Raw genomic sequence first — 15,485 nt, 5'->3', positions numbered from 1 at the left:
TCAGAATTTGCATTATAAAAGGTTTTCGAATATTGTCATCTCTTTCAATAAATCGTCGTTCGCTCATGTTGTTGCTTGTTATCTTGTTCTCAGACCGCATTGATAGTAACACGATACAAAATATAATTGTTAGCTTGTATTTTCACACGGGTGCAAATAACAGGCAATGCTATTTATACATTTCAACAAACAAACAACGTAAAAATGAAACCGAGAGAAGTTTTACGATTTCAAGACCAGAAAGGTGACATAAAATGAACAAGACACACAAACCTATTTCAAGACCATCGAAACAAATTTAGAAAATATGTGGTAGTTGGTTTGGCATAATAATGACACTAATTTGAGAAGTTACAAAATCTTAGGTGCAGTTGCTTAGCAACATATCGCGAGGTCCTGGGCGAGATTTGAATGCAAGGCCCCATCGTTCTTTAAGTTTGAAATATCAATGTGAATCGATACACAGTCATCAAGGAAACGTCAGCAAATTATCATATTTATATAATAACCTACAATAATAATTAATTTCTGACGAAAATTATATTTAATAGTACGCGACAGAGAAATTTACACTTGGCAGAGCTACAGTAACACGCTGCTGGAATTTTAATTAACCAAAGTAGTAGTAATAGTACGTTTTGTAAGATGTTCTTTAGGCAGTAAGATAACTGAAATATCCTTAAATGTGCTAAACTTTTTTTTAAAAAAAAATCAGAAATACAAAGTAAGAATCTTGAAATATAACCTATATATTATTTAATGAGTCGTTCTTTGTTTCCTCATTTCGAAGTTTGTAGGATGTAAATGTCACAAACCATGGCTTAAGTAGAAAATATGGAAGGACGCACATAAAATGTCAGTGCTTGATAGAGCGGAGGGAAGGGAGTGCGCTAAACCACAATCCTGTCTAGGGGCCCAATGTATCTACCTACAAGCTCTTCTACACAATCGGTTTCAACATCAGCAAATCTTAAAACGATAGTCATTTGCACAATAAATGTGAAATGTTTTGTGTAATCAACTGATAAAGCTAATTTGACTTTTTTTTTAAATTAGCAATTTTGACTTTTTTTTAATTAGCAATTTTGACTTTGTTGCACATAAATTGTGTCAGTTAACTTTGAATTTTAGGACTTAGATGATAATAATAACTGTGAATCTAATTTTGTTGTTAGGCCTTAATGTTCTTGTAATATTAAATATTTGACGCAGTGGCGTAACAAAATCGTAAAGTACGCGTCCGCAAGAAATAAACTTGGGTCCCTCAAGTACAGTCAGCTTCTTCCAGGAAATTTACGTAATTACTTAGAATGGCTGGTTGTGGCTGCACTTACATTAATAACTATACAAATCGATGCTCTAACTCTGAATTTTCACATATTACAACATATCTTTCTTTGACATTTATGTATTCAAAAGAAGAAAATACAAATACTTACTTATCCCTTCCCCCAAACAAAAGGCGGTACAGGATACAGAGAACACTGGAAGCTAGTGTAGAGCTATCAAGGAGAAGAAACTTTCCTAAAGCACTTGATTTCAGATTTAAGCACATTCCTGAAACATAGAACTTGATCAGGAAATTCGGAAGATAAATCATCTTCGTGCCCGTTACAGAGGGCAATAGCTGCGTCTGAAGTTGTAGGAACGAAGGAAGAACTGCTAATATTATCCATACCCTTCTTCAGTTTAAAACACCGGAAGCATTTAAATGCCCCATACTTTGCTCCGTGGCAGTGTGAGGTGCTTTACCGTTAACATATTAAAATCGGGTAGGCTATGCAAGGTCACGACACAGAAGAAAAATGGATAAAAATGTCCAAGCAATTTTTGCGTTGATGTTTCACATGAGAAATGAGAATTATTTTGACTTTTTCGGGGCCCCTTAGGCTTAGAGCTCCCGCCCGCCTCTGATTTGACGTATTCATTCAAATTATAACGTTAAACTAGAATATAAAGCCAGATAAAAAGTTCTAAATTTTATTGCCCACAAAAATTAGCCTTTTCTATCTTTCTCACTTCCATTTATTACGTTTTTCGTATGAACCTCATAAGACGCGAGGCCCCTATATGCGTGAGGCCCAGGGTGGTCGCCCACTTCCCTCACCCCTTGCTACGCCAATGATTCTACAACCTCAAGGCACCTGCGCCTAGCAGAAATTCAAATATTTCCATGCGTAGTGAAATATAATGGCCGTTGGCAACAATGACAGTAGTGTTCGCCGTCTACCTGCAAGAACTACATCGAGTCTCACGGGTCTTCTTAAGACCCGGGTAATAGAAAAGCCTGGCAGGCATCGATGTCTGTGCACAACTGTGACGTGAAGCTCGCTTCCGCGATGTCGAACACCTGGACTTGATGTGCGTGTTGCATATTATTGTAGGCGCGCCTCCTCCCAGACGGGTTTTCTCCGGGTCTTGTGCAGGTCTCTGGCCACCTGTGATGGAATCTCCAAAGAAGAGTAGAATCAACAATCTGATTCTTCAATATTCCACACCAGACCAACAGCTCAGCAACTTGCTGTTTGTCTCTTGCAAACCAGTGTAGATTTTTTGGAGAACAGTAATGTGCACTATGATAATTAACTTCATCTGGCACATCACAGCTGGCCTAATCAGACAACAGATGGTAGAGCCTCATCTGCCTCAAACATGTCCAGTGTCCATTGACAGAATTACGTGCATCTGTCAGGGTCATCCTCATTTAACTTCTGCCATACTGCAGTTTTAATGAACTTCAGACTGATTCCAGACTTTTGAGACACCCTGTAGAGTTGGGGAACTTACTCAAAAAAGTTATAGGATACTTTAATTTCCTCTCAAAAGTTAGTGAGTGTTACCATTGTATTATTTAGCCACCATGGATATCACCAGAAATATTTGTATGAAGGGGTCAGTTGTTGATATAAAATTGAATATTGTAAATAATAAAAATACGATTACTATTACAAACCAATAATAATAATATAATTCTGAGAAGGCCGTTCTACTCCATGCATGAGTACCCTGCAAATTGTTTATATTTATTTTTTCACATTATCAAGTTCTGACCTTGTTCCTGAGTTTTGCAATAAATTTTAGTTATTCTGCCCAATGGTAATTAACTGAACTGTATTTGTCTTTATCAAAATAATATTTTTTTTTCTAATTTGAAATTAACAAAGCCAATTTCCATGGTTGGGGAGGAAGCTGATTGACCAGTTGCCATTTCTATTGTGGCTTCACAGTTCAACCCATGAAGTTGGTATGGAGCAACCACAAAGCAACCTTTGGCCAGAAGCCTTCGTGCATCCCTTCAGATTGGCCCACTGTGAAGCATGCTCCCCTCTAGCCCTCCCCTCCATGCATGAGCATGATATACAAGGCACATGGTTCTGCGCAGGTTCTTTTGCATGTGGTCCCACTATAGTTCAATGATTAGATTAATAAATAGGTTCACATGCAATAGCTACAAACAAAAATTGCACTTACATCTACTGGATGGAATAGGTTAATCTTAGCCAGAGTGTTGGAGTAGGTCTTCGTGTCACTCATCTGACTCAGGACGAGCCATGGTCTCCGAACATCCATAGCTGCCAGCCCCACTTCTCCCCTTGCCTGGCCTCTGCCCTCAGATATTGCTGAAACAATATTATTCATTTATTAGGCACAATGTGTTCATGTTATTTTAGTAAGAGTACAAGTGCTATTAGTAGGGCCAGGATTTTTATATAATCACATATTTTTTCTTTGTATGTAATCAAGCAAAATGTTAGTGCATTACACTGTTATGAACAATATACATGACTTCCATGTTATATATTTTTACGTATTGTTTATTTATTAATTAAAGAAAAAAATACAATGTACATTATACAATATTACTATTACCCCATACACTATATTTGATGCTACTAAAATAGGCTGAAGAATCCTAATGTTTCCTATTTGCAATAATTTCTAAGCATCCCAATGAAGAATGAGAAAAGAACTTACCAACAATGTAACAAGAATCAGGGTCTGTAGTGGTGCTTGTTGCAGATCTCGGTGTTCTTAAGTCAGATGGTGTGGTGTGTGGTTGCAAATCACTGCTTGATGCTGAACTGTAGAAAAAAGGACATAGCTGTTAACAAAAGATAAGTACTTTCGACAGTATTTTTAAAAATGAAAAATGTATGTCTTAATGAAAACATCTTGCATGGGGATACAAAGATTGTGGGGAAAATGTTTCATTTGCATAGTAGTACAGCTTGTAAAGGAACAAAATTTTCTTGCTCACATTATCTATAGCAGTCAACAGTCAAATCAAATTTATATTTATTCCTTTAAAAGAGTTCATATATGGGCGATTCCATTGTGACAGGTGTAACATTCAGACAAATTTTCTAAAAATATTACTACATATTTTTTATTATAAACATTTTTTGCTTTGTAGGATTATGGAACAATGCAAAGGCTATGAAAATTATCATAAATAGATTTTTCACACTAAGGTTTGTTTCAGAAATGAAGTATGATACGTCAGAGCTTAAGATATACAAACAATCAATGAGACAATTAGAACGAATTTAGAATTAATTTAGTTTTCTTGTGGTAATGAAACTACATTAAGTGGAGACACCACACGTAAATCCCCCTTCTACTATAAAAAGTAATTGTTTTGAGCCATGAAACGAATGTTTGTGTTAATAATTCCAAATTCTGCATAGTTTTCCCTTTAATTTCATACATAATAAGTGATGCTTTGAGTAAAAATAAATTAACCTTGTTTGTCGACTTTTCCATGGAATGGCTCATAGCTATATAATGTGTTCATGATGTGATGTCGAAGGTCTGTATGATCGTGGATTCAAACCCAGATCAGTGCTCTACATGGAAATGGTTATGTAGGGAAGTGTTTGCCTGAGCCTTGTGTCTAGCTGATGGGATGCTTCTTTCTAACATGGGACAAAGGGACAGCTGGGGATTTCCTCACAATCCTTCGCTCGCAAAAATGAAAAATGTATATCATTATAAAAATAATTCGTCAATTTTAGGGAATTTGAAATAATTATGTACTCTGATTTCTTGCTTCTTAGAATAATCTTTGTGTTGGAGAAGAAATTGAGGACTAAAAGTGGTTAACGTTGTAAGTGCCAAAAGCGAAAGTGTTGGGAAATCGCAAAAAACTGTTTTTCCACATATCTGGCACTTACAACGTTTAGATTTTCACTCACACTCAACGTGAAACGCTATTTTGGTACCTGAAATAATAACATTTGTTTTCAATTTATTGTTAGAAAATTTCAGTAACCTCGCTTGGCACTTTCATTGTTCACCAAATCAGCCCGCAGGGACGTTCACACTAGCGACCTCTTTACATGCCCTTTTGAACTACATAGAGGGCTACCAGCCACTTTTCACGTTTACCACATTATAAAGCATGGCACATTTCAGTTTAACGTGGAAAACGGTGTTTGAATTTTTTGGCACTTACATCGTTTACCAATGTAATCTTCAATTAATGCCGAGGACTGAATTCCAAGTAAAATTGGAGATCCCGTCCCAACTCATAATGTGTGGAACAAGACTTCAAAATATGTTGTTATTAATTTTTCTGCGTAAATAATTTAGCTCAAGGTAAAATGAATTACATTTTTTTTAGTCCAGTCGCAGAAGCGTATTTCTATCTAGGCTACCTGCGAAGCCCAGGTTCAGAAGACAAGAAAAATCGATCGCAAAATGTGCATAAAATTGTTCATTTTAATAACTCAGAAGATGGCACACCTAATTATTTCTTACAAGTTGTTACACTTATTTCTTACGAGTTGGCAATCTTGCCTGCTTTCTTTGAACGCGGAAGGAGTCCCGTGAGTTTACCATGGCGGTCATCTAGCATGAATGCCGTCAGTGTTGCGAACCCTCTGTTCCCAGCGTGGAATCTTTACAGGAACGTGGAATTTTGGAGCGAGGAAAGGGGTTGCTTATAGGAAATCGCCATCTTGGCCAAGAACATCATTTGCAGACGATTAGGACAAGAGGGAGAGGTCAGTGACCTCTTCAAACAACCAGAGTAGTGGTTGCCGAACAGTGGCGAAGCGTGGTATTTTTACGTAGTCATCGCAAGTATCAAAAGAAAGAAAAAAATGAAAAAGAGAAATACTGTGAAGGAAATACAATGGATCCAGAACTGCTTCCCCCCAGCTCTTTCTAGCACTAATCGTGGGGAAATTTATGCTTTTGCTTACTTATAACGTCACTGAAAGCCTGCCGTGTTTGTAAACAAAAGGGTTGAAAAAAGGCCTGTTATGACCAGACCTTCAAGAGCGGGGGAAAAGCGGTCGAAGGACCTTGGATTCGCAGACCTGCTGCGATGAGTAGGCGCGACTGATACCATTGCACTCAACAGGAAACGTACCGGGACGGCTGGGCACGGGGGGGGGGGGGGTAGAAGTGGGTTCTCCTTTCGATTCGCTAAATTTCGCGAATCTCTTGCGTATTTCTAGCTGTTTCATGGCGTCGAGTGACTAATTTCGCTCAAATATGCGAGTATTCTGATTATTTTTTACTTCTTCTCTAAAATATGTAAAAAGCCTTTCTTTATTTTGCTTTGTCATCGCCGCATCTCCCGATGACCGGACGTTTCGCCTCTGGATCCGAACCACCAGTGGCGGAGATTAGAGTGGCGAGGGAGGGGGCAATTGCCCTCCAATTGTCGCCACTTTTGTCCCACCACTATGCTAAACCTTATCTACAAAGTGAAATATACTCTCTTTGCCCCCAGTTTTGACACCTTGCCCCCCCCCCCGGTTCTGGAAGCCAATCGCCGCCACTGCGAACCACTATGTGCCTTTACTGGGTATCGAACCAGAGACCCCTTTGTTTCGAGGCGACGACGTTGCCACTGCGCCGATGAGGAGGCCCCAAGCTTCAACTCATGAAGGTATGTGGGTCTCAGACACTCCAAAAGAAGTATATTTTATTCTCGCGTCTAGGCCTACATAAATATTTCACAATATCACATCACTTTAAAATTCCGAAAAATGAACAAAAAAGAGCCCCTTCCACTCAAGCAAATTTTTGTCCATTCGAACATTGTGATGTAGTGAGATAGCCCAGATTCTGTACCCAGTATATACGCCACTGTCCAGTCGGTAAGTCATCTGGCTGCCATGGGGTGATCCGGGTTCGATCCCCGGTGGTGAGTGATTCGGTTCCCAGCTGGACATTTTTGCAACATGTCCCTGTGTAGAGCCAATCGGTGGTACCGGAAAGGGGGGTGGGGGAAAGGCAGCAGGAGCGTGGTGCTGATTACATCACATAACAACAACGTTGCCTTCAAAACATTGTTGTAAATTAATTTTTAGCCTTCCTGCCACAGAGACGACAGCATACGGAGTTCTGTGAGGAAAATTTCAATGACGTAAATCGGCTGTGTCCACCGATGTCAAAGTTTGCCGCACCCCTGTTGGTGGGGTTGGTGACCTCTGCATGTTACGGCTTTCCCCATGCTGGCGTACACCAAGGCTTTCACATGCTTGCTTCTCGGTGGAGGCACATAGTGGTTCGGATCCCACTTTAGTAAACTGTAGGTCCAGTCCCGATTAGCCTTACTGTACATAAAGTGGACTTAAAACACCAGCTCTACAACAACAACATGCTTGCTTCTACGGTGAAGCAGATGACGCGAGTAGCACGTAGTGACAGGGAGTCAACAGAATTATGTAATCTACTTCGTAGCTTACGTGTAGACAACGCGCGCTTACTTGTAGTTTGATTTAGTTTATTTTACTTCGCGTTTTGTGCCTCTTGGCTAATTTGCGAAGATGGGGATGAGTTGAGTGATGAAATGATGAAATAGATGAATGGACATTCACAAACAACCAAGCCCGACCGGGATTCGAACCCGGGACCCTTGGCGTCGCAGCGCGATGTGCTAACCACTCGGCCACAGGGTCGGGCTCTTACTTGTAGTCTATAGCCAGGCACGTATCTAGAAATGTATTTCGGGGGGTGGTCCTAAACCAAGTGAACCAGAAATAATAATAGACTAAATTAAAATAATATTAATTCAAATATGTAATTAATATTGTATTGTTATTATTACATGAATGAGGAAAAAGGACAGTATAAGAATAGAGATATAACAGCATGTATTCATTTTCTAGCTTACTTGTAGCTAAGAGAGACAAAATTTGAAAAGCAAGTGCCCTGGCAAGGGAATTAATGTTAAATTGATATGCATTATATGCATAAAATAATAATTAGGAACTTTTCGCTCAATGGATTTTTTGTTATTCAATAAATAATTATTAAGATCTTTATCATAAGTAGCAGTGTGCATAAATCTTTGGTGATCCCAATATAATCCTTGCCTTCCAATGAATTCAGAAGAAATAAATAATTAACCGTCGATTATACAACAAAGGCTAAACAAGCATATTTTCATTATTTAATTTAAAATAAAATAGACTAATATGAAGGCTTCAACATCAACAACTCAGCTTTTTAGTTATGGTTTTAACATGGAAGTCAACAAATTTAGCAAATTTCACACATATTACAATACAAAAATAATATTTTTCATAGGAGCCCATTGCCGTTCCATTATGAAATTTTACACACAAATAGTCAATTGATGTATTCAAAACATATATTTAATAAAAATAAAATTAAAAGGGGTATTTTGAGATTTTCAAAAAAAACTTTCTTCGAGTTTTTGAAAAATTCAAATAGCAGTGTCATGTTGCACTTCAAATTAAAGCTCATTAAAATCAGAAGAGAATGACACATATTTGAGCTCTCTAGGTCAAATAGTTTTTGATCTACAACTGTTAAAAGATTTCAAAATGTCGTCAAATATTTAGAATTTTGTTTTTTTGAAAGTAAATAATTCAAAAACTAAGAGCCCAAGATATCTGAAATTTGGCAGTTTTCTCTTCTTGATAGGTACGTACAATGAATAAACGAAAAATCTTAAAAATCTGAATCATAAAGGTTCAAGAAATATTTTTTTTTGTGGTTGTTTGTCATGGAATGACCCAGAGGACTTTTTTAGGATGGAAATATTAAAAAAAATACTATTATCACATATAAACGCTTATTTGTGCTATTACCGTATTCCACGTCTTCCCCTTCCGCTACATGAACTAGTCCTAGGCCTGTCTGGGCCAGAAGATGAAGAAGCAACGACAGCAGCCGGAGTTACATTTCTCCTTACACTTAGGCTCCTGGAGCGGAATTTAGCTGTGACCGGCCGAACTGAAAACAGAAGGGAGAGACTTTTTAATAATACACAAACAGCTAAGCTAGTAGCCGTTCGAAGTAACTTTCCCAGTGCTGAAATATTAACTCTGCGATAAATGGGAAGAAGAACTACGTGAAGAACGTTAGCTCCGTGAGGATTCCTAGGAATGACTAAAAAGTTTTAGCTCTGCGAAGAACAGAGAGTTGTTTCTTTTACTCTCTTTCACCTTCTCTCTCGTGCTTCTTTTCTTCTCTCATTTTCTATGCATCTTTTCATTCTCTCTCCCCCCCCCTTAGAAAGATAAATACATAGAGATTGGTTTATCTTTCTTTCCCTCTTTCCGTATGAAAAGGAAGGAGGGTAAGATAAAATCTCTGTATATATATATATCATTTTTCTGCCTTTCTTCCTCTGGAGCAAGGCCGCGCATAACGGCAGACAATGGAGGAAATCGAGTGGGCAAGCGAGGCAGTACACGCTGCTCGAAGGCTGGTAACTGCAGTCTCTTTCCTCCCCTTCACGTAGGGTGACCACACACATACATTCAAAAAAGAGGACAGAGCATAGTGAAAAAGTAGGACAAAGTCATAGAAAAGAGGACACCGCAAAAAATGGCAACTCATTTTGCCATTACTTACAATTTAATCAATATTAAAAAAAAGCACCAACACTTTGCTCACAGATAATTCTGATCATTTTCTCAATAATTTCCTCTTATCTTTAAGCAACGAAAGCAAACTCCTAATCTACTATTTAACACATGACAATCATAAATATGAATATCAATAATTTGTAGCACAGAATGTTACTCTTTTTCCAATTTTTGGATATTAGAATGAAATACCCTCATAAGTGAATGCAAATGTAACAAGTAAGCTTCGCTTTAACTTATTTCCAAAAACCTAATTTAATTTTTAGGTAGTTTAGATTGGGTCAAGAATATGATTTTAATGCCAGGAACATTTCTAGCAGTCTTTCAACAGCAGGGGAAAGTGACAGCCACCTTACACTTTACCTCATATTTGTTTCTTCCATCCTTTAAAAGCTGGATATATTCTTGCGAGAGCATTGTTGAATTTACGCTTTCGCTTCGTTATTTCATAAAAGCAAATATTACTTAATAATCAAAATTCTCACTACGCGTTCCTGTATGGCGTGTGTATGACTCGAAAATGAACTGGCCACCCTCTGTGGCGGAGTGGTTAGCACACCATGCCACAATGCCAGAGGTCCCGCGTTCGAATCCCAGCCTGGGCATGGGTGGTTTTTGTGAGTGTCCCTTCATGAAAATCATCATATCATAGCTCATCCTCATCTTCGCGATTAGTCAAAAGTGGCAAAAAAGTGAATTAAAATAAACCATATCACTCAATCGAAAAGGAACTGCTCAGATTATGTGTTTTAAATGTCTCAGATTGCGAAGCAACGTGTTAGAATAATACGAACTAATGACTAGGGGTGTGCGGGACAGAACTTTTTTCGTCGGGACGGGAAATTTTTTTAAATCCATACTTTCAGGACGGGAAAAATTCACAATTTCCAGAAAAGCCGAGAAATTTTCAGCTGTGGAAATTACGAATTTTACACGTCATTTTGCCTTAAGTTTTTGCCCCCTGAAATTTCTGAAATAAAAGCTAACAATTTCCGAAGAGTGTCAAGACACTTTCAATGCAGAAAACATCAAGAATTAACCACTTTTAAAAATAACCATTTGGAGGTTCCCGACTGCTCGAGATCCCGAAAAGTCTGGAAATCATTTCGGGACGGGAATTTTTTTTACCGATCCGGGTATTGACTTTTCTGGATCCCGCACACCCCTACTAATGACTCAGTCTTGCGCAGAGACTTGTTTTCGTTCGTCTGCTTCACAGATAGATGGGACGGAGTGTACACATACAATTCTGTGTTGAATATCAGCATTGGGGTAAATTTTCCGCTTATACAACTAAAACACATATGGAAATGTAAAAGGAAAATCTGCGTACAAAGTCCTAAAGTAAAATTTTGCTATTTAATGAATGACGATTCATGCCCTTGCACGGTCAGTCATTGTGAGTTCATGTAACTTTTCTCATTTATTGTTTAATTAAACTAAGATATTTTCATTGATATTCTCAATGAGTTTCATTTTCCGTGTGATCGCAAATCTCTTTCTGTAGGCTTGAATTAGTAGGTTAAGACATTTATGTTTGATGTTACTAGCATCCATCAAGTATTTCGAATAGGTTAAGTTAGTTAAATTAGTATTTGTACACTTGGCTCGTCTTCTACACGTGCGTGTATGCAAAGTTCTTAATACCAAAAAAAAAAAAAAAATTCTATATACCGACAACGATAACTTGCAGCCAAATTTGAACGAGCGAAACTTAAAATATCTGCAAATTACAAACTGGAATTGCGTTTCGAAAGTCTGAAATTACTATCTTAAAAACTCTTTCCTCATTCTTCCTGTACAGTGGGATCCATGAGTATTACCGTGCAAATTGTCCATGACTATTTTCATTAATTTTTCTCTTAAACCTATGTGTTCTTAAGCGATGGATTTTTATGTACGCTGGTGCAGAAGTAGTCAACAGCTTGTTTTGAGTTTTATTTTAATTCTTGAAGCTCTTATTGGGTCAAATAAGGTGCACGAACATGGTGATGGACAATTTGCAGGGTAATACTCATGGATCCCACTGTACATACAACTTTCAAAAATTTTCTTCCATGTGGAACTCGGATCCGTAATTATTGTACAGTAAGTAAATATTTGAAGGTTGGGGATTCTTTGCGAATTTAGAGTAATTTTCAAATGCAGGGTAACATTTTATCTAGCTTGTATATTACTTTTTTCCCTTGGTAATTTGAAAAATGAAGTTAGATTATGGAGAACGGTAAAGATTGGATTTTAAGTTTATCAGTATTTATGAATATTTTCTGATGTTATGTAAAATTTGAAACGTTCTTGTAGGTGATGGCAACGTTCTGAATGAATAAGAACGAAGGATTCAGTCATAAACTAAGCTTTTATATTGTGTTGCGTTAGCTAAATGTAAACAGATTATACCGGACTACTATAAATTAAAAATTATGGATACTCAAATTTGGACGCCAATTAAAAGTTAACCAGTAGAACTACATAAAAACGAGTTACATCAAAGTTCAGCTTATTCAATTCTGTTTTAATCTATGGTTACCAATTATTGTTTCGAGTATGCCTTCTATATTTTATCTTCGTGAGAACAAAAAAAGTGCCGTTTTTTTAGTTTTGCAAACGATCGCTCCCTTTGAAATTCTATAAATAAAAGACGAGTGGTCCGATCCGATCCAAACTCAAATATCCATAATTTATAATCTGATAGTAATCATGTGAGGTCCGTAGTTCCTCGGAGGCCTCTGTCGATCTCCGTGACTGTGTTGTTAGCACATCGCGCTACGACGCCAGGGGTTCCGGGTTCAAATCGAATCGGGTAAGAAATTGATTTGTTCTTAATGGGAAAATTGAGAATTTTGTAAACGTGAAAGAGGACGACGGGGGATTTACCGCTTATGGGTTTTCCTTTCATTTTAAAAGAAAAGTGACAGAAAAGCGAAGTAAAATGAACCAAATCTGTCAATCAATTATTTCTTTTTAACCATTTCACTATTTTTCAGCGTGCAACGTTTTTGTGAAAATCACAATACGATTTATAAAATGATAAAATCTAAAATGCTAATTAGAACACGGCAACCTTCTTTGTAACATATCGATCAGGTTTCAGAAACATGGATTTTCAGAATACTTTTTTCACGGGTAATTTTCCCCCTTTTAAATGTAGCATGTTTTCAATTATGTTACTAATCATTAAAGGAATACCTCAATACTATCCTAGAGTATGACAATTAATATTTTCCCCTCTTCAAAGTAATAAAATGCTTCTCCCTCTCTGAACCTCGCATAGAAATGCTACTAGCGACCGTTTGCTTCGGCCAAGCCCAGAGCCTTGACGTCACGTGCTCGTGCACGATCGGCAATCTTTGGATGAAGCTACCTTATTTTTTAAGATATCTTGAATCCAGTACATGTTCTTCCGCGGCAAGATTGTAAGTGCATTGTGTGTTCATTTTGTTCTGACAAATATTCTGTGGGCTTTTGTTTTTCAAATTCTACATACTTAAAATCCACCAAAAATGTTGTTTATGTATTGATTGCTGCCACAAGATGATATGTGCATTCTGGTTCAGAAATAATATTGAGTGTAACATGTTTTGACAAATTTTTTGTAGGCTGCTTTGTAGATTCTATATAGTTAAGATCTGCAAAAAGTTGTGTTTGTGTATTGATTGCCTAGTTCCAGCGAGCTGCCAATTATGCTTTAGTTTCCACAAAGGTGTAAATCTGACATAATAGTAAATTAAACTTAGGATAATTGCAGTGAATCTCACAATATTTTCAGTACTTTCCCGCTACATTATTCGGTTAAGGGATTCTGATTTCATTTAATACTCCACCCCCACCCTAGTCGATTTTCCCTGGAAGATACTAACTTTCCGTATAATGAAAAATTCAAAAGTACTGTTGTGCATATTTTTGGCTTTTCTGGGAATATTTATGCATTTTTCTGACATATTTTTAAAAATGTTTATGACATAATTTACATACATATTTTACATTTTTTATAGGGCATAAAGTCCCGGGCTCTGATAATTACCATTTACGCATTTCTTTTCCTAAAGTGATATAATTTACACGATTCTTTTAAAAATTGAGAATGTGCAGAAGGTGAAAACCATGTATCTGAGAAACGTAAAAGAATCCATATTTCTTTGAACACCAGTGTGGCGTGATAATTTTTCTCATTTTACTCCAAATTAAAGTTAATTGTTTAAAGAATTGTAATGAAAGAAAACTAAATAGGCAAATCAAAATTCACACTTTACACAGTAATGAAAAAATACAGTAATAAACTAATCTGTCAGTTTTGGAGGTGACCACAATGTTGTTATTTCACGAGAAAATATAAATATATTTCGTACCTATTTCACGGTTTCCATATTTGGGAAGTATTGGGTGAAGTTCTCGCCATCTACCTGGACGTTTAAGGCAAAGTTTTTGGTTTCTAGATACATTCATGTCTTCTAACTTCTAAACTTCGGATCGTAAATGTGTAAGTTTCAATAAGTTTGCGAATCCTAGATGTTAAGAATATTACTAGGTTGCGCCTTGACTGGGTGTGCATTTTCATTGGTTGCACTTCCAGGTGACGTCAACGTGAGCCGGTCTGCGTAGAAAAAACAGAAGTTAACAACCACAAATGTGATTATTGCCCTTATACACTTTTCACGTATTTTAACATTTCAGCAGTTGATTTGCCCTTGAAGAACTGTTTGCGCCGTTCAGATAAGGGTTGGGAATGTGGGAATCTTTATCTTTATACATAGGCCTAGTAATTGTAAAAGATGAAATACTATATTTGGATGTGTTTGAATCATACGTATTTATATTTCTTTCTTCCACGTGAAGGTAGAAAATCTCGAATCTTGTTTGCAGAACATTGAAATAAGTGGGTTAGAATTACACTGTAAATATTGCACAGTAGTAACCCCTTTTGGTTATCGGTAACTACACGATGACTTAAAAAAGGACAATTCAGACAACTTGTTATCATAATTTCCTTCCAAAATGAAAAATTCCTGTAACTTGTGAGCAAGAAAGTGATTGAAGGATGGGGTTTTAAACAAGTTCAACGATTTATCAAAATTTTCGAATTAGGAATAGGAGGGGGATGGAAGAAAAGAGTTGGAAACCTTCGCCAATAAGAGGTTACACCTTTCGATAAGTTTGTTCTGGGCACCTGGTCCATATTTAATGTGTTGTATACAATGCACTTTCACTTTTGAACTTTGCGCCTAAATTTTATTTAATTTTCTTCTGTTTCAAAAGTTGTATTCTCTTAGTGATATCTGAATTATGTACAAACGATACATAATTCACTATGAATTAGTTATGCCTAGCTTCTCAATGCAGTTTGTTTTAATTTGTATTTTTGTTATTTTACGTCGCTTTTCTGCCACTTTTGGCTAATCGCAGCGATGAGGATGATTAGATGAAATTGATGAACCAGAGCGGGTAGGATACTAAAGGCGTTAGACCACCAAGGCAACGAAGTTTATTTGTGTATGACCCTTCCAGAGTTCTAATCTACAAAATAAAAGAAGAAATACGAATACTGATGGAGGAATCCTACCGTAAATAAGTCGACTCGTCTGCGAATAATAATACATGGGAAATTTCAACAACAGCACATGACAGATTGAG

At 37.1% G+C, this 15,485-nt stretch overlaps 1 protein-coding gene across 1 annotated transcript in view; it reads right to left on the bottom strand.

The window, feature by feature from the left end:
- LOC145988893 (mutS protein homolog 4-like) overlaps positions 1–14,338 on the bottom strand; it is a 56,800-nt gene extending 42,462 nt beyond the window's left edge. Inside the window, exons 1-4 of the mRNA XM_083124179.1 lie at positions 14,204–14,338; positions 9,075–9,219; positions 3,976–4,082; positions 3,472–3,620 (exon numbers count right to left, since the gene is read on the bottom strand). Of these exons, the coding sequence (XP_082980305.1) occupies positions 3,472–3,620; positions 3,976–4,082; positions 9,075–9,219; positions 14,204–14,300 (498 nt within the window). The 5' untranslated portion in view covers positions 14,301–14,338. The remainder of the gene's footprint in view (positions 1–3,471; positions 3,621–3,975; positions 4,083–9,074; positions 9,220–14,203) is intronic.
- Positions 14,339–15,485: the final 1,147 nt, after the last annotated feature.

The sequence above is a fragment of the Lepisma saccharinum genome, chromosome 6 (assembly GCF_977018435.1).
Source record: "Lepisma saccharinum chromosome 6, izLepSacc3.1, whole genome shotgun sequence".
NCBI lineage: Eukaryota > Metazoa > Arthropoda > Insecta > Zygentoma > Lepismatidae > Lepisma > Lepisma saccharinum.
This window is presented reverse-complemented; position numbering and strand designations above follow the sequence as displayed.